The following is a 25524-nucleotide window of genomic DNA, read 5'->3' as shown; positions in this document are numbered from 1 at the left end:
GTACCTCCCTGGGTGGTTGCTGTCTTCCAACCTACTACCTATAATAATACATATATAATACACATAATAATAATACATATATAATAATATACTACATAATAATAATTATAATAATAGACAGCTTCAAAAGGCCATCACTAGATGGCAGTGTTTACCACAACAAAGAGGGAGTGGTTGTGGCTGCCTCCACCTGTTACATAATGACATACTTCATTCATTCTAGAGTATATACATGTATCAGGTTTCTATGTTGTTTATATTGTTTATTATGTCATATTAGATGAAGCGAGATAGATAAATAAGCTGTAGAGTTGATATTAACGAAATTATTGAAGTACAGAATTCCACGGGAATGGATTAATTGCATTTCAATTAATTTAAATGAGAAAAATTGACTCTGTAAACGAGCAAATCCAGTTGCGAGCAAGGTCATGGAACAGATTAAACTCGCAAGTAGAGGTTCCACTGTATTATTTTTATAAATGATGACAACGTACCAGACTGTACTTAAGAGCCATGCTGATATGAATTGTGCCTTCAGCACTATATTACTACGAGAAAAGTGTATAAACATATATCCTATATTATATAAAGCATTTACGTTGATTTTGTCCACCTAGACAACTTCGTTAATAAACATTTGATTTTATTTCTTTAGTTAGTATCCTATCAGTTGCAATCCTAAAGCACTGTTAATTTTAAAGGATAACTGGACCAGAATTCTGACTATGTATTTGTTACAAAAACTCAGAAACAGGTTGAATGCTAGAGGGGCAGACCACCTAATATTCTCTGGAGATGTCTATAATTTATAGATATTGCCCTTTTTGTAAGCTATATCAATGGAAATAAGTTAAATGACCCCAATGGAAATAAGTCACCCTGTCTGACTCTTTAGGGTTATCCTAGGTGCTCTACACATATGCTGCTATGTCAAAGCCAGTCATAACAAGAACCAGTTCAAGAAGAGAGCCAAAAGGTGTCAGTTGAGTGTAGCTACAGAAAGGGAGGGGAATGATATTTTTATTTTATTTCTAGTAATGACTCTCATATTGTAGATAAGCTTAATGACCCTCGTATAGTAGATAGTCTTAATAGTATAATAAAATGTTATCTCCATTATAGAATAATAATAAGATATTATCACCTTTATTTTATAATAATAAGGTAAAAGGACCCCAATGGATATAAGTCACCCTGTCTGACTTTTTTGGGTTATCTTAGGTACTTTACACATATGCTGCTATGTATGATAATCTGTGTAACTGTATTTGTGTATACCTGAATAAACTTACTTATGTTGGGTGACAGCATTTTGTTGTGTTGTGAGTCACGCTGGGTGGTAGCAGTCTGCTGTGTTGTGGTGAGTCACGCTGGGTGGTAGCAGTCTGCTGTGTTGTTGTGAGTCACGCTGGGTGGTAGCAGTCTGCTGTGTTGTGGGGAGTCATGCTGGGTGGTAGCAGTCTGCTGTGTTGTGGGGAGTCATGCTGGGTGGTAGCAGTCTGCTGTGTTGTGGGGAGTCATGCTGGGTGGTAGCAGTCTGCTGTGTTGTGGGGAGTCATGCTGGGTGGTAGCAGTCTGCTGTGTTGTTGTGAGTCATGCTGGGTGGTAGCAGTCTGCTGTGTTGTGGGGAGTCATGCTGGGTGGTAGCAGTCTGCTGTGTTGTGGGGAGTCATGCTGGGTGGTAGCAGTCTGCTGTGTTGTGGGGAGTCATGCTGGGTGGTAGCAGTCTGCTGTGTTGTGGGGAGTCATGCTGGGTGGTAGCAGTCTGCTGTGTTGTGGTGAGTCACGCTGGGTGGTAGCAGTCTGCTGTGTTGTGGTGAGTCACGCTGGGTGGTAGCAGTCTGCTGTGTTGTGGTGAGTCATGCTGGGTGGTAGCAGTCTGCTGTGTTGTTGTGAGTCACGCTGGGTGGTAGCAGTCTGCTGTGTTGTGGTGAGCCACGCTGGGTGGTAGCAGTCTGCTGTGTTGTGGTGAGCCACGCTGGGTGGTAGCAGTCTGATGTGTTGTGGTGAGTCACGCTGGGTGGTAGCAGTCTGCTGTGTTGTGGTGAGTCACACTGCGTGGTAGCAGTCTGCTGTGTTGTGGTGAGTCACGCTGGGTGGTAGCAGTCTGCTGTGTTGTGGGGAGTCACGCTGGGTGGTAGCAGTCTGCTGTGTTGTGGTGAGTCACGCTGGGTGGTAGCAGTCTGCTGTGTTGTGGTGAGTCACGCTGGGTGGTAGCAGTCTGCTGTGTTGTGGTGAGCCACGCTGGGTGGTAGCAGTCTGCTGTGTTGTGGTGAGTCACGCTGGGTGGTAGCAGTCTGCTGTGTTGTGGTGAGTCACGCTGGGTGGTAGCAGTCTGCTGTGTTGTGGTGAGTCACGCTGGGTGGTAGCAGTCTGCTGTGTTGTGGTGAGTCACGCTGGGTGGTAGCAGTCTGCTGTGTTGTGGTGAGTCATGCTGGGTGGTAGCAGTCTGCTGTGTTGTGGTGAGTCACGCTGGGTGGTAGCAGTCTGCTGTGTTGTGGTGAGTCATGCTGGGTGGTAGCAGTCTGCTGTGTTGTGGTGAGCCACGCTGGGTGGTAGCAGTCTGCTGTGTTGTGGTGAGTCATGCTAGGTGGTAGCAGTCTGCTGTGTTGTGGTGAGTCACGCTGGGTGGTAGCAGTCTGCTGTGTTGTGGTGAGTCACGCTGGGTGGTAGCAGTCTGCTGTGTTGTGGTGAGCCACGCTGGGTGGTAGCAGTCTGCTGTGTTGTGGTGAGTCACGCTCGGTGGTAGCCGTCTGCTGTGTTGTGGTGAGCCACGCTGGGTGGTAGCAGTCTGCTGTGTTGTGGTGAGCCATGCTGGGTGGTAGCAGTCTGCTGTGTTGTGGTGAGTCACGCTGGGTGGTAGCAGTCTGCTGTGTTGTGGTGAGCCACGCTGGGTGGTAGCAGTCTGCTGTGTTGTGGTGAGCCACGCTGGGTGGTAGCAGTCTGCTGTGTTGTGAGTCACGCTGGGTGGTAGCAGTCTGCTGTGTTGTGGTGAGCCACGCTGGGTGGTAGCAGTCTGCTGTGTTGTTGTGAGTCACGCTGGGTGGTAGCAGTCTGCTGTGTTGTGGTGAGTCATGCTGGGTGGTAGCAGTCTGCTGTGTTGTGGTGAGTCACGCTGGGTGGTAGCAGTCTGCTGTGTTGTTGTGAGTCACGCTGGGTGGTAGCAGTCTGCTGTGTTGTGGGGAGTCACGCTGGGTGGTAGCAGTCTGCTGTGTTGTGGTGAGTCACGCTAGGTGGTAGCAGTCTGCTGTGTTGTGGTGAGTCACGCTGGGTGGTAGCAGTCTGCTGTGTTGTTGTGAGTCACGCTGGGTGGTAGCAGTCTGCTGTGTTGTGGTGAGTCACGCTGGGTGGTAGCAGTCTGCTGTGTTGTGGTGAGTCACGCTGGGTGGTAGCAGTCTGCTGTGTTGTTGTGAGTCACGCTGGGTGGTAGCAGTCTGCTGTGTTGTTGTGAGTCACGCTGGGTGGTAGCAGTCTGCTGTGTTGTGCGGAGTCACGCTGGGTGGTAGCAGTCTGCTGTGTTGTGGTGAGTCACGCTGGGTGGCAGCAGTCTGCTGTGTTGTGGGGAGTCACACTGGGTGGTAGCAGTCGGCTGTGTTGTGGGGAGTCACGCTGCGTGGCAGCAGTCTGCTGTGTTGTGGGGAGTCACGCTGGGTGGTAGCAGTCTGCTGTGTTGTGGGGAGTCACACGGGGTGGTAGCAGTCTGCTGTGTTGTGGGGAGTCACGCTGGGTGGTAGCAGTCTGCTGTGTTGTGGTGAGTCACGCTGGGTGGTAGCAGTCTGCTGTGTTGTGGTGAGTCACGCTGGGTGGTAGCAGTCTGCTGTGTTGTGGTGAGTCACGCTGGGTGGTAGCAGTCTGCTGTGTTGTGGGGAGTCACGCTGGGTGGTAGCAGTCTGCTGTGTTGTGGGGAGTCACGCTGGGTGGTAGCAGTCTGCTGTGTTGTGGTGAGTCACGCTGGGTGGTAGCAGTCTGCTGTGTTGTGGTGAGTCGTGCTGGGTGGTAGCAGTCTGCTGTATTGTGGTGAGTCACGCTGGGTGGTAGCAGTCTGCTGTGTTATGGTGAGTCGTGCTGGGTGGTAGCAGTCTGCTGTGTTGTGGTGAGTCACGCTGGGTGGTAGCAGTCTGCTGTGTTGTGGGGAGTCACGCTGGGTGGCAGCAGTCTGCTGTGTTGTGGGGAGTCACGCTGGGTGGCAGCAGTCTGCTGTGTTGTGGGGAGTCACGCTGGGTGGTAGCAGTCTGCTGTGTTGTGGTGAGTCACGCTGGGTGGTAGCAGTCTGCTGTGTTGTGGTGAGTCACGCTGGGTGGCAGCAGTCTGCTGTGTTGTGGTGAGTCACGCTGGGTGGCAGCAGTCTGCTGTGTTATGGTGAGCCATGCTGGGTGGTAGCAGTCTGCTGTGTTGTGGGGAGTCACGCTGGGTGGCAGCAGTCTGCTGTGTTGTGGGGAGTCACGCTGGGTGGCAGCAGTCTGCTGTGTTGTGGGGAGTCACGCTGGGTGGTAGCAGTCGGCTGTGTTGTGGGGAGTCACGCTGGGTGGCAGCAGTCTGCTGTGTTGTGGGGAGTCACGCTGGGTGGCAGCAGTCTGCTGTGTTGTGGGGAGTCACGCTGCGTGGCAGCAGTCTGCCGTGTTGTGGGGAGTCACGCTGGGTGGCAGCAGTCTGCTGTGTTGTGGGGAGTCACGCTCGGTGGCAGCAGTCTGCTGTGTTGTGGGGAGTCACGCTGGGTGGTAGCAGTCTGCTGTGTTGTGGTGAGTCACGCTGGGTGGCAGCAGTCTGCTGTGTTATGGTGAGCCGTGCTGGGTGGTAGCAGTCTGCTGTGTTGTGGGGAGTCACGCTGGGTGGTAGCAGTCTGCTGTGTTGTGGGGAGTCACACTGGGTGGTAGCAGTCTGCTGTGTTGTAGGGAGTCACGTTGGGTGGCAGCAGTCTGCTGTGTTGTGGGGAGTCACGCTGGGTGGCAGCAGTCTGCTGTGTTGTGGGGAGACACGCTGGGAGGTAGCAGTCTGCTGTGTTGTGGTGAGTCACGCTGGGTGGCAGCAGTCTGCTGTGTTGTTGTGAGTCACGCTGGGTGGTAGCAGTCTGCTGTGTTGTGGGGAGTCACACTTGGTGGTAGCAGTCTGCTGTGTTGTGGGGAGTCACGTTGGGTGGCAGCAGTCTGCTGTGTTGTGGGGAGTCACGCTGGGTGGCAGCAGTCTGCTGTGTTGTGGGGAGTCACGCTGGGTGGTAACAGTCTGCTGTGTTGTGGGGAGTCACGCTGGGTGGTAGTCTGCTGTGTTGTGGGGAGTCACGCTGGGTGGCAGCAGTCTGCTGTGTTGTGGGGAGTCACACTGGGTGGTAGCAGTCTGCTGTGTTGTGGGTATTCACACTGGGTGGTAGCAGTCTGCTGTGTTGTGGGGAGTCACACTGGTAGCAGTCTGCTGTGTTGTGGGTAGTCACACTGGGTGGTAGCAGTCTGCTGTGTTGTGGTGAGTCACACTGGGTGGTAGCAGTCTGCTGTGTTGTGGGGAGTCACACTGGGTGGTAGTCTGCTGTGTTGTGGGGAGTCACACTGGGTGGTAGCAGTCTGCTGTGTTGTGGGGAGTCACACTGGGTGGTAGCAGTCTTCTGTGTTGTGGGGAGTCACGTTGGTTGGCAGCAGTCTGCTGTGTTGTGGGGAGTCACGCTGGGTGGCAGCAGTCTGCTGTGTTGTGGGGAGTCACGCTGGGTGGTAGTCTGCTGTGTTGTGGGGAGTTACGCTGGGTGGCAGCAGTCTGCTGTGTTGTGGGGAGTCACACTGGGTGGTAGCAGTCTGCTGTGTTGTGGTGAGTCACACTGGGTGGTAGCAGTCTGCTGTGTTGTGGGGAGTCACACTGGTAGCAGTCTGCTGTGTTGTGGGTAGTCACACTGGGTGGTAGCAGTCTGCTGTGTTGTGGTGAGTCACACTGGGTGGTAGCAGTCTGCTGTGTTGTGGGGAGTCACACTGGGTGGTAGCAGTCTGCTGTGTTGTGGGGAGTCACACTGGGTGGTAGCAGTCTGCTGTGTTGTGGTGAGTCATGCTGGGTGGTAGCAGTCTGCTGTGTTGTTGTGAGTCACGCTGGGTGGCAGCAGTCTGCTGTGTTATGGTGAGCCGTGCTGGGTGGTAGCAGTCTGCTGTGTTGTGGTGAGTCACGCTGGGTAGTAGCAGTCTGCTGTGTTGTGGGGAGTCACGCTGGGTGGTAGCAGTCTGCTGTGTTGTGAGGAGTCACGCTGGGTGGTAGCAGTCTGCTATGTTGTGGGGAGTCACGCTGGGTGGCAGCAGTCTGCTGTGTTGTGGGGAGTCACGCTGGGTGGTAGCAGTCTCCTGTGTTGTGGGGAGTCACGCTGGGTGGTAGCAGTCTGCTGTGTTGTGGGGAGTCACGCTGGGTGGCAGCAGTCTGCTGTGTTGTGAGGAGTCACGCTGGGTGGTAGCAGTCTGCTGTGTTGTGGGGAGTCACACTGGGTGGTAGCAGTCCGCTGTGTTGTGGGGAGTCACACTGGGTGGTAGCAGTCTGCTGTGTTGTGGGGAGTCACACTGGGTGGTAGCAGTCTGCTGTGTTGTGGTGAGTCACGCTGGGTGGTAGCAGTCTGCTGTGTTGTGGGGAGTCACACTGGGTGGTAGCAGTCTGCTGTGTTGTGGTGAGTCACGCTGGGTGGCAGCAGTCTGCTGTGTTATGGTGAGCTGTGCTGGGTGGTAGCAGTCTGCTGTGTTGTGGTGAGTCATGCTGGGTGGTAGCAGTCTGCTGTGTTGTGGGGAGTCACGCTGGGTGGTAGCAGTCTGCTGTGTTGTGGGGAGTCACACTGGGTGGAAGCAGTCTGCTGTGTTGTGGGGAGTCACGCTGGGTGGCAGCAGTCTGCTGTGTTGTGGGGAGTCACGCTGGGTGGCAGCAGTCTGCTGTGTTGTGGGGAGTCACGCTGGGTGGTAGCAGTCTGCTGTGTTGTGGGGAGTCACACTGGGTGGTAGCAGTCTGCTGTGTTGTGGGGAGTCACACTGGGTGGTAGCAGTCTGCTGTGTTGTGGTGAGTCACGCTGGGTGGCAACAGTCTGCTGTGTTATGGTGAGCTGTGCTGGGTGGTAGCAGTCTGCTGTGTTGTGGTGAGTCATGCTGGGTGGTAGCAGTCTGCTGTGTTGTGGGGAGTCACGCTGGGTGGTAGCAGTCTGCTGTGTTGTGGGGAGTCACACTGGGTGGAAGCAGTCTGCTGTGTTGTGGGGAGTCACGCTGGGTGGCAGCAGTCTGCTGTGTTGTGGGGAGTCACGCTGGGTGGCAGCAGTCCACTGTGTTGTGGGGAGTCACGCTGGGTGGCAGCAGTCCGCTGTGTTGTGAGGAGTCACACTGGGTGGTAGCAGTCTGCTGTGTTGTGGGGAGTCACACTGGGTGGTAGCAGTCTGCTGTGTTGTGGGGAGTCACACTGGGTGGTAACAATCTGCTGTGTTGTGGGGAGTCACACTGGGTGGTAGCAGTCTGCTGTGTTGTGGTGAGTCACGCTGGGTGGTAGCAGTCTGCTGTGTTGTGGGGAGTCACACTGGGTGGTAGCAGTCTGCTGTGTTGTGGTGAATCACGCTGGGTGGCAGCAGTCTGCTGTGTTATGGTGAGCTGTGCTGGGTGGTAGCAGTCTGCTGTGTTGTGGTGAGTCATGCTGGGTGGTAGCAGTCTGCTGTGTTGTGGGGAGTCACACTGGGTGGTAGCAGTCTGCTGTGTTGTGGGGAGTCATGCTGGGTGGTAGTAGTCTGCTGTGTTGTGGGGAGTCACGCTGGGTGGTAGCAGTCTGCTGTGTTGTGGGGAGTCATGCTGGGTGGTAGCAGTCTGCTGTGTTGTGGGGAGTCACGCTGGGTGGTAGCAGTCTGCTGTGTTGTGGGGAGTCATGATGCGTGGCAGCAGTTTGCTTTGTTGTGGGGAGTCACGCTGGGTGGTAGCAGTCTGCTGTGTTGTGGGGAGTCACGCTGGGTGGTATCAGTCTGCTGTGTTGTGGGGAGTCACGCTGCGTGGCGAGTCTGCTGTGTTGTGGGGAGTCACGCTGGGTGGTAGCAGTCTGCTGTGTTGTGGGGAGTCACGCTGGGTGGTATCAGTCTGCTGTGTTGTGGGGAGTCACGCTGCGTGGCGAGTCTGCTGTGTTGTGGGGAGTCACGCTGGGTGGTAGCAGTCTGCTGTGTTGTGGGGAGTCATGCTGGGTGGTAGCAGTCTGCTGTGTTGTGGGGAGTCACGCTGGGTGGTAGCAGTCTGCTGTGTTGTGGGGAGTCATGATGCGTGGCAGCAGTTTGCTGTGTTGTGGGGAGTCACGCTGGGTGGTAGCAGTCTGCTGTGTTGTGGGGAGTCACGCTGGGTGGTATCAGTCTGCTGTGTTGTGGGGAGTCACGCTGCGTGGCGAGTCTGCTGTGTTGTGGGGAGTCACGCTGGGTGGTACCAGTCTGCTGTGTTGTGGGGAGTCACGCTGGGTGGTAGCAGTCTGCTGTGTTGTGGGGAGTCACGCTGGGTGGTAGCAGTCTGCTGTGTTGTGGTGAGTCACGCTGGGTGGTAGGAGAGTAAGACGGGTGAGAGGAAGTGGTGACGTAGCAGGGAGGGAAGCAGCAGAGAAGGAAGCAGCAGGGAGGGAAGCAGCAGGGAGGGAAGCAGCAGGGAGGGAAGCAGCAGGGAGGGAAGCAGCAGGGAGGGAAGCAGCAGAGAGGGAAGCAGCAGAGAGGGAAGCAGCAGGGAGGGAAGCAGCAAAGAGGGAAGCAGCAGGGAGGGAAGCAGCAGAGAGGGAAGCAGCAGGGAGGGAAGCAGCAGAGAGGGAAGCAGCAGGGATGGAAGCAGCAGGGAGGGAAGCAGCAGAGAGGGAAGCAGCAGGGAGGGAAGCAGCAGGGAGGGAAGCAGCAGAGAGGGAAGCAGCAGGGAGGGAAGCAGCAGAGAGGGAAGCAGCAGAGAGGGAAGCAGCAGGGAGGGAAGCAGCAGGGAGGGAAGCAGCAGAGAGGGAAGCAGCAGGGAGGGAAGCAGCAGGGAGGGAAGCAGCAGAGAGGGAAGCAGCAGGGAGGGAAGCAGCAGGGAGGGAAGCAGCAGGGAGGGAAGCAGCAGGGAGGGAAGCAGCAGAGAGGGAAGCAGCAGGGAGGGAAGCAGCAGGGAGGGAAGCAGCAGGGAGGGAAGCAGCAGAGAGGGAAGCAGCAGGGAGGGAAGCAGCAGGGAGGAAAGTAGCAGGGAGGGAAGCAGCAGGGAGGGAAGCAGCAGAGAGGGAAGCAGCCGGGAGGGAAGCAGCAGGGAGGGAAGCAGCAGGGAGGGAAGCAGCAGAGAGGGGAAGCAGCAGAGAGGGGAAGCAGCAGGGAGGGAAGCAGCAGGGAGGGAAGCAGCAGGGAGGGAAGCAGCAGAGAGGGAAGCAGGACGGAGGGAAGCAGCAGGGAGGGAAGCAGCAGGGAGGGAAGCATCAGGGAGGGAAGCATCAGGGAGGGAGCAGGAGTTAGAGAGACGGGGAAAACACTGAGGAAGAGCAATTAAGGAAGTTGAGCCCTGTTATACTCACAGGAACGCGCTAAACTCGTACGAGCCATACACCGCCAGGAGAATGGGAGGAAACCAGGTCTGATCCAAGGGACTGGAAGGGTAGCACCGGTTCACTGAATGAACCGGCATCTAGGAAGACCCTTCAGTGTATACACCGAGATAAACAGTGCATTCTCCCGGTTAATATACACTAAGTGGTCAAAGTCACATATCGATAGACACTTGACCTGTTACTTACCATTTGTCAAAGGCATTTATCCTTTGAGTGGTGTGTGTGTGTGTGTGTGTGTACTCGCCTATTTGTACTCACCTATTTGTGGTTGCAGGGGTCGAGTCTTAGCTCCTGGCCCCGCCTCTTCACTGGTTGCTACTGTGTCCTCTCTCCCTCCTCATTAACTTCACATCGTCTGCGAACAGGGACACTTCCATCATGTCGTTCACATATATCAAAAATAGCACTGGTCCTAGGACCGACCCCTGTGGGACCCCGCTCGTCACAGGTGCGCACTGTTATACATCATTACATACCATGACCCGTTGTTGCCTCCCTGTCAGGTATTCTCTGATCCATTGCAGTTCCCTTCCTGTTATATGCGCCTGATCCTCTAGGTTCTGCACTAATCTCTTGTGAGGAACTGTGTCAAAGGCCTTCTCGCAGTCCAAGAAGATGCAATCAACCCACCCCTCTCTCTCGTGTCTTACTTCTGTTACTTTATCATAAAACTCCAGAAGGTTTGTGACACAGGATTTGCATTCCATGAATCCGTGCTGGTTGGCGTTTATACTCTTGTTCCATTCCAGGTGCTCCACCACTCTCCTCCTGATAATCTTCTCCATAACTTTGCATACTATACACGTCAGTGACATGGGTCTATAGTTTAGTACCTCTTTTCTGTCTCCTTTTTTAAAAATGGGAACTACATTTGCTGTGTTCCATACCTCAGGTAGTTGCCCAGTTTCCAGGGATGTGTTGAAGATTGTGGTAAGTGGCACACACAGCATATCTGCTCCCTCTCTAAGGACCCGGTCCCATTGCCTTTGAGGTATCTATGTCCCTTAGCAGCTTCTTCACCTCCTCCTTTGTATTTATGTCATCCAACACCTGTTGGTATGTTCCTTGCTGGTGTCCCCATCTGGTCTGTCCCCCCAGAGGCCTTCCTGTCTCCACTGTAAATACTTCCTTAAATCTCATGTTGAGCTCCTCACATACCTCTTCATCGTTTCTTGTGAGTTCTCCACCTTCTTTCTTCAGCCTTATCACCTGGTCTTTGACTGTTGTCTTCCTTATGTGACTATACAGCAGTTTCGGGTCAGACTTGACTTTCGATGCTATGTCGTTTTCTTACTGTCGCTTGGCCTCCCTCCTTATCTGTGCATACTCGTTTCTGGCTCTTCTACTAATCTCCTTATTTTCCTGGGTCCTTTGCCTCCTGTACCTTTTCCATTCTCTGGTGCACTAAGTTTTTGCCTCCCTACACCTTCTGGTAAACCAAGGACTCGCTTTGGTCTTCCTATTATTTCTATTTCCCTTGGGAACAAACCTTTCCTCTGTCTCCTTGCACTTTGTTGCCACATATTCCATCATCTCGTTTACTGATTTTCCTACCAGTTCTCTGCCCCACTGAACCTCCTGCAGGACGTTCCTCATGCCTGTGTAGTCCCCCATTTTATAGTGTGTGTACTCACCTAGTTGTACTCACCTAGTTGAGGTTGCAGGGGTCGAGTCCAAGCTCCTGGTCCCGCCTCTTCACTGGTCGCTACTAGGTCACTCTCCCTGAACCGTGAGCTTTATCATACCTCTGCTTAAAGCTATATATGGATCCTACCTCCACTACATCGCTTCCCAAACTATTCCACTTCCTGACTACTCTGTGGATGAAGAAATACTTCCTAACATCCCTGTGATCCATCTGTGTCTTCAACTTCCAACTGTGTCCCCTTGCTACTGTGTCCATTCTCTGGAACATCCTGTCTTGGTCCACCTTGTCAATTCCTCTCAGTATTTTGTATGTCGCTATCATGTTTCCCCTATATCTCCTGTCCTCCAGTGTCGTCAGGTTGATTTCCCTTAACCTCTCCTCATAGGACATACCTCTTAGCTCTGGGACTAGTCTTGTTGCAAACCTTTGCACTTTCTCTAGTTTCTTTACGTGCTTGGCTAGGTGTGGGTTCCAAACTGGTATCGCATACTCCAATATGGGCCTAACGTACACGGTGTACAGGGTCCTGAACGATTCCTTATTAAGATGTCGGAATGCTGTTCTGAGGTTTGCTAGGCGCCCATATGCTGCAGCAGTTATTTGGTTGATGTACACTTCAGGAGATGTGCCTGGTGTTATACTCACCCCAAGATCTTTTTCCTTGAGTGAGGCTTGTAGTCTCTGGCCCCCTAGACTGTACTCCGTCTGCGGTCTTCTTTGCCCTTCCCCAATCTTCATGACTTTGCACTTGGTGGGATTGAACTCCAGGAGCCAATTGCTGGACCAGGTCTGCAGCCTGTCCAGATCCCTTTGTAGTTCTGCCTGGTCTTCGATCGAATGAATTCTTCTCATGAACTTCACGTCATCTGCAAACAGGGACACCTCAGAGTTTATTCCTTCCGCCATGTCGTTTATAAATACCAGAAACAGCACTGGTCCTAGGACTGACCCCTGTGGGACCCCGCTGGTCACAGGTGCCCACTCTGACACCTCGCCACGTACGTACGTGTGTGTGTGTGCGTGTGCGTGTGTGTGTACTCACCTAATTGTGGTTGCAGGGGTCGAGACTCAGCTCCTGGCACGCCTCTTCACTGATCGCTACTAGGTCCTCTCCCTCTCTGCTTCCTGAGCTTTGTCATACCTCTTCTTAAAACTATGTATGGTTCCTGCCTCCACTACTTCACTTGCTAGGCTATTCCACTTCCTGACGACTCTATGACTGAAGAAATACTTCCTAATGTCCCTGTGACTCGTCTGAGTCTTCAGCTTCCAGTTGTGACCCCTTGTTTCTGTGTCCCATCTCTGGAACATCCTATCTCTGTCCACCTTGTCTATTCCCCGCAGTATCTTGTATATCGTTATCATGTCTCCCCTGACCCTTCTGTCCTCCAGTGTCGTCAGTCCGATTTCCCTCAACCTTTCCTCGTACGACATCCCCCTGAGGTCTGGAACTAGCCTTGTTGCAAACCTTTGTACTTTCTCTAACTTCTTGACGTGCTTGACCAGGTGTGGGTTCCAGACTGGTGCTGCATACTCCAGTATGGGCCTAACATACACAGTGTACAGTGTCTTGAACGATTCCTTATTAAGGTATCGGAACGCTATTCTCAGGTTTGCCAGGCGCCCATATGCTGCAGCAGTTATTTGGTTGATGTGTGCCTCCGGTGACGTGCTCGGTGTTATGGTCACCCCAAGGTCTTTCTCCCTGAGTGAAGTCTGTAGTCTTTGTCCACCTAGCCTATACTCTGTCTGCGGTCTTCTTTGCCCCTCCCCAATCTTCATGACTTTGCATTTGGCAGGGTTGAATTCGAGAAGCCAGTTTCTGGACCTCATGTCCAGCCTGTCCAGGTCTCTTTGCAGTCGTGTGTGTGTGTGTGTGTGTGTGTGTGTGTGTGTGTGTGTGTGTGTGTGTGTGTGTGTGTGTGTGTGTGTGTGTGTGTGCGTGCGTGTGCGCGTGCGTGCGCGTGCGTGTGCGCGCGTGCGTGTGCGTGCGTGCGTGCGTGCGTGTGTGTGTGTGTGTGTGTGTGTGTGTGTGTGTGTGTGTGTGTGTGTGTGTGTGTGTGTACTCACCTAATTGTGGTTGCAGGGGTCGATTCATAGTTCCTGGTGTGTGTGTATGTACACTGAAAGACACTTCAAAAGGTGTAAGTCTTTCAGTATACATACACCTACATTAGAGGCGTATGTTTGTCAATGTGCATGCAACTAGAGCTCTATGTCACTCATTGTGTGTACGTTGTGAGCTGAATGTCAACCGGTGCATATTTACTGAGTCTAATCCCTAAAATACGGATTAAAGAAAAGCATTCTTGACAGGTAGTGAACAGGTATGTTAAGCCATAATGGTAACACTCGCCTCACACACTGAGTGTCCGTGGTTCGATTCCCGGCAAGGGTAGAACATTGGGCATGTTTCCTTACACCTGTTATCCCGTTCACATAGCAAGCAGGTAGGTACCTGGATATTAGTCAACTGGTGTAGGTCGCATCCTGGGGGACAAGATTTAAGGACCCCAGTGGAAATAAGATAGAGTCCTCGGTGACGCACTGACTTTCTTGGGTTATCCTGGGTGACTAACCCTCTGGGGTTAAAAATCCGAACAGAACCTTAGTAGTGAACTTCATAATAATAAAGAAGTTATTGGGTGGACTGCATCATGGCATAGGTGTTGGTGTGTATTATGGTCGTCAGGAAACATTACAGTATCTCCTGACTCGGGTGTATCCCACATGATGACCACTCACTTAGTGGTTAAACATCCGCTAGCTTACTGTGCCTAGGTTTTCCACCCCTTCTAAAATATAAAGGATCACCACATAGTGTCCTATGATATTGTCTAGCTGTAGGTGCCACAAAGTCAGGTATCACTGATAACATTCCACAGACAAGCTGTAATAATGTTCTCTGGTTCTAATTCTTCAGTACCTGGCCATGGTACACTGGAAGCCCAAGATCCTCCAGACTCTTTGTTTGTTTGTACTCTGTATGTATCGTAATTTCTAATCGTTGTTTAGTATCATTATAAACCTCAGAGTGACCACAAACTTTCTAGTATAATTTTGGAGTTGAATGTAACTTGTTATTATTAACACATTATTTTTTTTTTCATTAATATGCTTAATATTAAAACAGATATTCTTTTTCTCAAAGAATTAAAATTCAGTATATATCAGTAATACTACTCACCAAACTTGCATTGGCAATGAAAGTAACGAAGGGCGCTGACCAGTGCTGCCAACCAATCATAACCTCTCGTACTGAATGGGTGTGGCAACCAGCCACTCAGAGATGGTCTAAGTAAAACAAGCTCGAAGCGTCTTAGCTGGGAAGTTCAGTTGCCAACATTACCTAAATATACAATCTGCGTGTTTAAGGATTTCACTACATTAGTGTAAAAATCATTGTAATTCAAAAATACTGTTAAGGAAGAACACTTTCGTACCACACTTTATAATTAACATGTATCACACCAGCATTAATAAAAATACTAACTGGTAGGTTGTACTCAGCGCTAGCATAAAACTGAAGCCACGGCGAGGTGTAAGTTATTGCTCGTGGGGATTCCTTAACGTCCTTATAGGGTGGAGCTGCTCCTCGGGTGCCATCACAAATCACACCAACAATGGTAAGTTGTCTCAAGCACTCAGAGAGGGCAAGCTAAATTTTGAAGTGGGACGATAGATTACTGACGGTGTAGAAACCAATGAGGTAAGTTTAAGTGTCCAGTCTTACGGTGTATAAAACTAGTGGGTGAAGATGTAGTGACAGTGTAGACAGATCTTCCACTACACAGCACCCACACACGTGAATGTGACACTAACACCTTCCACTACATAACAGACTGTAACCCCAGAGGAGTGCAGCTATGCTTCAGCTGGTTGTAATACGACGTGTACAACATTTAGTAAAAGCCAGCTAAGGGGGATGGGAGGCTGACGTATCATTAATGTACAGCATTAGTAAGATCTACAGAGTGGAGCACTGGTAAAGCCGGCCGTCACTACTACCTTGCCTCGTCACCTTCAGGAGTGTGTGTCAAGACGCACACCCTCCTACGTCCACGCCTCTGTGTACGTACCACAGATGTCATGACAAACACCCATGTCAGTTGACTGACAATAGAATCTTACAGGTATACCAGTTGTCAGTACTGTGCCTTCTATCATCCGGGCTTTTCCGTTCATCGTTGTGCGCCACTCCGTAAATTCTTCTGCACCGCTTTGTCCATCCTCTGCTCCGTTTTTCGTTCACCTTCTGCGCTGTTTCGTACACCATCTACGTCTTTTTGTACACCTGTGCCGTTCAGTTCATGCTTCGCGCCGTTTTCACTCCTCTGCGTCATCTCTTGCATCCTCTGACTGCTCCGCTCATCCTCTGTGCATCCGACCACATCATCCATCGTCCGTCGTTGTTCCCTCCATCCATCTGCGTTGTTACATCCATCATCTGGGCCCTTCCGTCCGTGTCGTTCCGTCCATCCGCCCGTGTCGTTCCGTCCATCCGCCCGTGTCGTTCCGTCCATCCGTCCTCTCCATCCCGTCAGTTGTCTGCGTCCATCCGTGCTGTTCCATCGGTCGTCCACCCTGACTCTCGGAAAAGACTTAAGGGGCGCGTAAGTTTCCCTATGTCTTAATATCATGTTTATTTTTGCCCTATAGTCTACCTTGTCCATAATTATTATCGCATTTGCTCTGTCGGAGAGGTCAGACCTCTCCAGCACAATTGTCCTAAAAGATTTGTTAAGTTATACCATGAAAAACCATACCACGGGTGGAGTTTGAACCCGCCGTCAGTCTCAAAACTCCAGACCGTGGGTTCAAACCCCACCCGTGGTATGGTTTGTTTGCAATAGTGTCATTACGATTTCGTGAGTCAGTTATACCATGAATTATGGAAAGATCCTACACGTCATCTTACGAAAGCAGACAAAGTAAATGCGATAGTAATTATGGACAAGGTAGATTATAGTGGAAAAATTTACATGTTATTAGAAGACGGGGGAACTTACGTGCCTCTTAAGATAGTCAACAAATATAATACGATCGCTCAGGGAAGAAGATTGAATATGTTAATATTGTTGTTAACATTATGTTAGACTTGTTGTTATATTAATACTGTTGTTATTTCGATGGCGGTGGGAAAGCTTCGGAAAAATTACAAAAGCGGAATAATGCGCAAATTTCTGAAAAAAAAAACACTTTAATTTCCCAAGTTCAAGTGGGTAGTTGTGTACAGCCAGGGTGTTGCAAAGGTCGTCTGCTGCTGTTGCAACAGAAACATGTCTTCTGCTGGTGTGACAACAGAGGAAATGTTGCACAGTGTTAACCTAGCCAAGTTTACTCACTGTTTCCCGTTAGACTAACAGAAGGTTAAGGCATCGGTGTTTAGTCTATAATCTAGGCTATGTATTATACATGGATGTTCAGCCTATAATCTACGTTACGTATAATACATGGGCTTTCAGCCTATAGACTAGGTTTATATGAGGTTCCGCCTATAAACTTTTTAAAATAAAATATGCAGCCTCCATTCGCATGACATTTAGATTTTGGTACATTTAAACCTGCACTCACGTACAGGTGTGTGCGTTTATAGCGTACACACGAGGCCATCACTTACGGATGTGTACACAAATATACACACGTATCTAGTCACGTGCGTTTGTGTACATGTACACACGCTGGTGGTGGGTGTACATACATACCAGCATCCATGTAGAGTTACGGGAGCTAAGTGAGACAGTTTCAGTGGTACCGAGTTGTTTACACTTCATGTATGCGGTCACATCTTCGGTAATTGAAACGATAATATTATCACATTCGTAGGCGGAGCGCTACACCCGTAGGAATCATACAGCGCCTGGGAGAACGGAAGGCATTCGGACTCAGTTCAATGAATTAGAGCATAGGTGCGGTTTCTTAGATCAAGAGCCCCTCGCCAGCATCAAGGAAACTCCCTTAAGAAGGAGAGGGAGGGAACCACAACAACAAATGTTGTAGTCTCGTCAAATGTTTGAAAACTAGCGTGTAACATTAATAAATAACAAAAAGGCACAATACCGTGACTGGAACGATACACAAATAACCCGCACATAAAAGAGAGAAGCTTACGACGACGTTTCGGTCCGACTTGGACCATTGACAAAGTCACACAGTGTGACTTTGTCAATGGTCCAAGTCGGACCGAAACGTTGTCGTAAGCTTCTCTCTTTTATGTGCGGGTTATTTGTGTAGCGTGTAACATTCTTTTCGTTACAGACATATGATCCTAGTAGGTTTAGCGCTTTGATGTAATTATAATAATAACTCTTTTCGTTACAGAGACACCAATAGTCCAAGGAACTATTGGTGACTAAAAAAATAATAGGCACCAATAGTCCAAGGGACTATTGGCGCCTATTATTTTTTTAAACATACCGGCTGTCTCCTACAGGCGTAGGGTGACCAGAAAAAGAAAAAACATTTTCATCATCACTCACTCCATCACTGTCTTATCAGAGGCGTGCCGATACTACATTTGAAAACTGCAAATATCCCCATGTCCTTCAGAGTGTAGGCACTCTACTTCATGATTATATTTATATTTATCGAGAAACACTCATACAACGCCTGAAGAATGTGAGGTAATCAGGTTTGAGTCAAGGAAAGGAAGGGTATCTCCAATTTCATGGCTCAAGAAACCTTCAACAATAGAGCGCTCCACCTTGAAGGGTCTCAACAAGTTTCACCCCTCAAGGAAGGTTCCTTGATGTTGGTGAGGGGCTCTTGATTTAGGGAATTGGATCTGTGCTCCAGTTCCCCAAATTAAGCCTGAATGCCTTCCACATCCCCCCCCAGGCGCTGTATAATCCTCCGGGTTTAGCGCTTCCCCCTTGATTGTAATAATAATAATAATCAACAAGTTTCAGCTGTATAGCCCTTGTGGCTTAGCGCTTCTTTTTGATTATAATAATAATCAACAAGTTTCAGTAATTAGAATTATTTACAGTAGGTGAGGCTAGATTATTTGGCTTGAATTTTTGGTATTATGTCTTTATTGAGTTAATATGTAGAAATATTAAAAGTGTTGTCTGCGGGGATATAGTGACCACATATTGGTAGGAGATTAGTAAATAATACTTGTCATACATGGAAGATGGAGCTTCCAGTCTATGACAAGACCAGAGACTGGAAACACTCATAATCTGAGCCATTTAATTACTTTGTTAGAATTATAATTAACGCTTATCGCATTAATTAAAATTACTTTAATAATATAGTGTGATTATAATAAACTCAGTGTTGACAAAGAGATGTGCACCTCTGAGCTGGAGATCAACTTCTCCCAAAAGTCACGAAAAATCCGCAGCACAAGAAAACGATACGCTTTATGATGAGTTAATTACTCATCTGAAGTCTCTGAGCTCAGGCTGACAGATTTCAGAACCTCGAGTGTAAACCCGTCCTGCGAGATGGAACACCACATGAAAACCATCCTACGTGAGGGATGTGTTACGTAACTACATTATTTTCTTTTAAACTTGCAAAATTATCACGTGAAAAAAAGGTGTTTGGCACCCGACCAAAATACCGTCGACAAGTGAGGGGGGGACAACAGCCCCCCCTCAAAAAAAAAAGACAGCAATTTGCCAGTGGCTCAGGGCAAAAAGAACCGTGCATACCACACCAATGTTCAACAGAAACACCAGTGGTTATTATAAAATTAACTAGAGAAGCCATCTTGAGCCTTTATGGGGGAGGTGTGTTGGAATTTCTCGATTTTCTTTTTTTTTTCGCATTCAAATAATGACGTAAGGTATGAGAGTTCTGCTGATGAAGTTTACATTTTGTTGGGTGTCGAGCAGGTGATGGTGGTACACAGTGAGAACCAGTGTAAGTGTAGCCCAGCCACCACACTCAGTGGTAAGGCCTCACACATTACACTGGAGTTATTTACCCACCTCTGTCTCACGTCAGTAACCACCACTACGATACCCGTGTCTTCACTTCAGAGGCTTCTCTTCCTTCCCACTTCTAACATCATCTTCCCTTCATTTTCTTATATTACTACGTTTACACACATAAAAGTGCTAAACCCACACGGGGTCATTCCTCTAAAATTATATATTCATTCTCGTTCTCCCTAGCGGCTTTCCACTGTGATCCTGGTGGGAAGGTAACTTCTGTTTATGGTAGATTAAATTTAACCCATGCTTCTTCCTCCATCACTCATCCCCCCCCACTTCCCCTCCCCCACTTCCCCTCCCACACACGGGCACGCGCAAAGGTACACCTGCTTACAGACACACATGTACACGCGCTCGCACACACGCACACGCGCGTACACATATACGTACACACACACTCAGGAGCTGAGTCTCGACCCCTGCAACCACAAATAGGTGAGTACACATACCGGAAATACTAAGGTGCCCTGGTTGTGCGAGGCTAGTTACCACCCAAGCTTGGCGATTGTGGTAGCAGGTGATTGTGGTTCTTTACGGGCGAGTGATTGTGGTTCTTTACTGAGGGGTGGTGGTGGTTGTTTACTGGTGGGTAGTTGTGGTTGTTTATTGGTGGGCGGTAGAAGCGGTTGTGGTTGTTTGCTAGTAGGTGATTGTGGTTCTTTACTGGTAGTTGGCGGGGGTGGTGGTGGTTGTTTACTGGTAGTTGGTGGAGGTTGTGGTGGTTGTCTACTGGTAGTTGGTGGAGGTTGTGGTGGTTGTCTACTGGTAGTTGGTGGAGGTGGTTGTTTACTTGTAGTTGGTGGAGGTTGTGGTGGTTGTTTACTGGTAGTTGGTGGAGGTGGTGGTGGTTGTTTACTGGTAGTTGGTGGAGGTGGTGGTGGCTGTTTATTGGTAGTTGGAGGTGGTGGTTGTTTACTGGTAGTGGTGGTGGTGGTTGTTTACTGGTAGTTGGTGTAGATGATGCTTGTCTACTGGTAGATGGTGGAGGTGGTGGTGGTTGTTTACTGGTAGTTGGTGGAGGTGGTGGTGGTTGTTTATTGGTAGTTGGAGGTGGTGGTTGTTTACTGGTAGTTGGAGGTGGTGGTTGTTTACTGGTAGTTGGTGGAGATGGTGGTTGTTTACTGGTAGTTGGTGGAGGTGGTGGTGGTTGTTTATTGGTAGTTGGAGGTGGTGGTTGTTTACTGGTGGTGGTGGTGGTTGTTTACTGGTAGTTGGAGATGATGGTTGTCTACTGGCAATTGGTGGAGGTGGTGGTGGTTTACTGGTAGTTGGTAGAGGTGGTGGTGGTTGTTTACTGGTAGTTGAGGGTGGTGGTTGTTTACTGGTAGTTGGTGGAGGTGGTGTCATGTGTGGGGGGGTTCGATTACGTGGATTGGGTAATAACACTCACGTTGGATGTTCTAGTACGTATATTGGAGGGTAAATATGGGGAGCACCACGCCTGGCCTGCCTCTCTGCTAACTCTCTCTAAGACTGACTCACGAATTGGGTCGTAGGGGTGAGCGGCGTTCAAAAACATGCTATGGTCAGCAGCAACATGAATAACAGTCAGTGATTCACACAGATGGTTGGTAGAGAGTCATACTACTGGTAACTGGTTACTGGTAACTGGTACTACTGGGAACTGATACTACTGGGAACTGATACTACTGAGAGTGGTGGTGGTTGTTTACTGGTAGTTGGTGGAGGTGGTGGTAGTTGTTTACTGGTAGTTGGTGGAGGTGGTGGTGGTTGTTTACTGGTAGTTGGAGGTGATGGTGGTTGTCTACTAGTACCATCACAGTGCACTATGCTACACCAAGCATGGTGTATTAGCTGTTATAATGACGGTGTTGGAGAGTGTTGCTGTTGCTGCTTAATCAAAATATTTCGTGGAAAAATGCCACACTTTTTTAAAAACAAAATTAACACCCCAGTAACAATTTCAACCTTCTTCTAAGTAGGATATATCACTGTTATAAGTTTAAAGCCGATCAGAGTTATCATATGGAAACAAAATCAGGGAATCAATATAACACTGACCAGAGGACTCCTGCAAATGCGAAAAAATGCATGCATCTTACTCTAGCTACATTGTATATACTTTGCAAATCTGAAACCGATCTGAAGAGGTGTTCTTGAGTTATGAATGAAAACGTTGAAGGAATAAAAAAAAAATAAAGGTGTACTAGAAATATGATAGTATAGAGGTGAGGAAATGTTGATGACCGAGCACAACACACGCCAGGAGGTACATCAACCCATGTTCCGGTACAGTAAACCAGTACTAGAAAGTTGAAATCAATCGGATGAGGCGTTCTTAGGTTATAAACAAAAGTCTGGAGGAAGAAAAAAAAAAGAAAATCAGGCAGTCACTTTAGGGTGCCCGTCCTGGGGATGCCTAACAAGTGCTATTATTGGCTTATCCTTGGTAAATGTATATAATACGTGTGTCCATAACTTCTGTGTCCTTTCAAGATCATTGTAAAATCTGAGTAAAAACTTACCTTGGTCAACTTATAATTTTGATAAATAAAGGAGTTTGGATAACTAAGTTTATTTGGAAATCCTCAGGTAGGTTTCCTAATACACTGTATTATGTCAGCGTCAGTAACCCGTGAGACTAAGACGCCACACCTGCCTCTTAGTCTCACATAATTAACAAAAGAGCCATCTTTGTCCTGTGAATCAATTATGTTTTTCAGAGATCGTGACGAGTGAAGTTTGGCAAGATGGAGAAGAGAGAGATACAGGGAGTGAGAGAGGAAGAAAAGGACACAGGGATGAGGAGAGGAAGAGAAAGACAAGGGGAGGAGAGAAGATGTACAGGAAGGGGGAAGAGGAGGAGGAACGGGGAGGGGGAGAGGAAAAGAGAGACACAAGGAGAAGAGGGGCAGAGATACAGGGAATAGTGAATAAAGCAGGAGAGAGGAACTGATGGAGGAGGTGGTTATTTTAGGTTTCTCCTTGTTAGACACGGCAGTAGCCGTGACATTTGTTCTTGGTCACACACATTTTAACACCGTGTAGACTTAAAAGTTATGAAATTCCAAGAAATTTTTAATGAGAAATAATTCGACTGATTTTATTTTTTCCGATTAAAATTTATACTGTCTTTAAGAAATATTTACTTTGCTTAATTCATCGGTCAAGGACGAGGCTGTGACCACATGTACAAACGTTCATTTACTAAACATACCTGGAAGTAGGCACAGTACCGGCAGTGTGTGGGAGGCACAGTACTAGCAGTGTGAGGCTGCTTCACCCCTGGCATTACTGAGTCTCCAATACTGAAGCAGCCTTTGTCCGCCTCTCTCCAACTCTAGCCTCACTTAACGTGGTTCTACTCAGGTCACCCTCATCTCGACGCGTTCCACTACACTCTCAGGTAGACAGTTTAACTGTGTAAAACGGATTCAGTTATTAGGAATTCTCAAGCATGTTGAGGAAGTGGGAGACTTCTGTCCTTTCCTTCCACTAGCCCCGGACGCTCGGCTGCAGTATTAAAGTTGCTCTTTCAAATGCATCTTTCTTCCAAACCAGAATTCGATATGGGGAAAAAATGCGAAAATTAGCAGGCGAGTACTCTCCTGAAGCAGCTTCAGTCCTGGACATTGCATTGAAGTAGCATTAGGAAGTAGCAATAGGAAGTCACTTTCCACACGTTTCCTGTGGGTCACTTCTATCTGACTTCCTTTGGTCTTCACTTCTTTCATAAATGAACCTATAGCTCTTATTAGTTTCACGAAGAAGGGGAAGTTCTACTTCTGATCATCTAATCCGGCTCGATACACATCGTGGAATTCTTTTTCGACTAAGAACAAGTATACTATACGACATGACGATATCACATCTTATTTCGGGTTCATTCTCTTGGCCTAAGAGGCTAACTCTCAGTTTTTCTCAAGACGTTCATGACAGCGACACTGTAGTGTCCAGATCAGCAACATCTCTTCAGACTGCTGTATAGCCCTTGTGGCTTAGCGCTTCTTTTTGATTATAATAATAATAATCTCTTCAGACTATTCAAGCAGAAGGCGTTTCAAAAGGGGTAAGTTCTTAGCACAACCCTGGTTTTGTTAGCAAATAATGGTCTAGTTTCAGTGCTACTTCAGGATATTTGATCCTCTTTATACGTGGATGAATTCGTCATTTTTTCATCAAGTATTATTCCTCTTTCATGAAGTGTGCGTCTCGACGGGCTACATCATTGCTTCAAATTCTCAGTATTTAAAAATAACTCTACTATATTTACTCGGCTCTCAGTTATTCCCTGTTTCTCACTTTTCCTGTATGCTTTCCCCTATCCCAGTCTGCCAGACATAAACTTCTTGGCCTCCACTTTGACTGGAGACTGTCAGGGGAAATTACGAACGAGAACATTTTGTCACATTTTACCTGGAGGACTGACAGGCGAATAAATGTATGAATTTTACCCTAGTTACAGTGCACAATATTTGTAAATCTGAAGCCGGTTCGGAAGAGGCGTTTAAGAGCTATAAATGAAAACTTTGATTCTAATTTTAATTATGGAGAATCAGGTGTATTCATTTGCTTCAACAGCTAATTTTTTCCAAGCTTGATGCTATACACCATCAAGGACTACGTCTGTGTCTTGGTACCTTCCACAAGAGCGTCAAGACACTTACTGTCTACTCTGTCTTGTTCGCTGACATGAGCTTCATGGCCCTGAGACCTATAGAATAGTCACAGACATAAGTAAAGCTGATTATTCCAATAATCGTTCTTGTTTATTACGTACTTTTGATCATTAGTTTTGAACTCTAGTTACTTCTCTCTATCTGCTCTCCTTTTCTGATCCGCTGTTCATTTGTTTTCTATTCCATCTTGGGAGGTACTGATGATTAGGTATGTGCCTTCACCTTTTCCTTGCCAAAGTCTCGTCTCACTGCCCTGGACATGCGTTCCCTCTTTCTTGATCATTTATCGTTACACTCACTTGCCACTCCTGTGTACACCGATGGTTCTAAGTCCTCTGATGGTGCAGGATGTGCAGCTATTTTTTTCCGAGTAGTGTGATACCGAGTCGCTTACCGGAAATGGCTAATACTGTATTTCCACAGTAGTTACACGATCTTCTCGCAGACTTCTTCCACATTACTTCTTTACCTATTTTTTTGCTTGGTTTATTACTCAAGTCAATTTTACAGGCTAAGAGTTGTTATCCTACCTCAGTTCATTTAAAAGACCAGCCCTAAAGTATAATACCACCCTCAGGATGCTACCCACAACATTTTGTTATAATCTCTGACTCTCAAAGAGCATTTGCAAGCTACCTAAAGATTTGCTTCCTCGCATCCCGCCGTCATTTGCAGTCAACGCTGGCTGTGTCGTCTCTTCGGCTGAGTCCCTGGTCATGCTTGTGTCCAGAGCAATGAACTTGCAGATTTCTGCACATGTAGCTCACGACCTCTTTTTCGCAGGGATATGCCATATTTAGACAATTTTCCAGTTTTATCTAAGAGCATTGGGGATCGATGACAGCGTTATTGGAGGGGTTAGAGAACGACAAGTTGTTGATTTAGCCACAGTTGGATTCTTGGTCGACTTCTTATCATCACTGTCACGTCTGGGAAACTTCTCACAGGACTGCGTATTGGCCATACAAGACTGACACACAGCTACCGCACTGAGAGGCCTCTGGCAACCTGTCACATTATGTAGACAACCATTTATCAAAGAGCATATATAGTTCACTTTCGGTCCATTTTTCATCGCCTGGGCACTCTCGCCTTACTTGCTCTCCTCTCAGACAGCCTCGCTAACAGGACAGACAATAAGATTTTTTTTATCAAAACAGATTTATTGTGCCAACTACAACTTTATTTGTTAGTTCCCCTATGTTGGTAGCTTCCCTCAGACTTTTAGTGTCTCATGACCAGTTCGGGTTTGGTAAATTTTCTGAATACAATAACAATATACTTCCAAGCTCATCTCGCATGGAAAATGCAGAACGTAGTTAAAAAAAATATAGAAATTTAAACCTACAAAGTCCAAAATCATTCCCAAGTTTCCTCACAATAGAAACAACTGTGTTTTAAATATGAAGGCGATCAGAAGAGGCACTCTCAAGCTACCACATGGGTACCATGGCGGATGATGAAACACACATTGGTATTCAGGTATCAGAGGCACCTGTGACCCTTAAAAGTTGTGGCAGGTGACACCTGATACCCTGGTGAGGTGTGGCAGGTGACACCTGATACCCTGGTGAGGTGTGGCAGGTGACACCTGATACCCTGGTGAGGTGTGGCAGGTGACACCTGATACCCTGGTGAGGTGTGGCAGGTGACACCTGATACCCTGGTGAGGTGTGGCAGGTGACACCTGATACCCTGGTGAGGTGTGGCAGGTGACACCTGATACCCTGGTGAGGTGTGGCAGGTGACACCTGATACCCTGGTGAGGTGTAGCAGGTGACAC

General features: G+C 48.5%; 1 protein-coding gene across 2 annotated transcripts in view; it reads left to right on the top strand.

The window, feature by feature from the left end:
- Positions 1-25524, top strand: part of LOC128686626 (tubulin alpha-1 chain) — a 74290-nt gene that overhangs the window by 9808 nt on the left and 38958 nt on the right. Inside the window, exon 1 of one of the 2 annotated variants that reach the window (XM_070084252.1) lies at positions 14668-14781. The exons of the other annotated variant lie outside the window; for it this stretch is intronic. Coding sequence (XP_069940353.1) covers positions 14779-14781 — 3 coding nt within the window. The 5' untranslated portion in view covers positions 14668-14778. Of the gene's footprint in view, positions 1-14667; positions 14782-25524 lie in introns of those variants that run through there. 2 annotated transcript variants of the gene reach the window in all.

The sequence above is a fragment of the Cherax quadricarinatus genome, chromosome 12 (assembly GCF_038502225.1).
Source record: "Cherax quadricarinatus isolate ZL_2023a chromosome 12, ASM3850222v1, whole genome shotgun sequence".
Classification (NCBI taxonomy): Eukaryota; Metazoa; Arthropoda; class Malacostraca; order Decapoda; family Parastacidae; genus Cherax; species Cherax quadricarinatus.
This window is presented reverse-complemented; position numbering and strand designations above follow the sequence as displayed.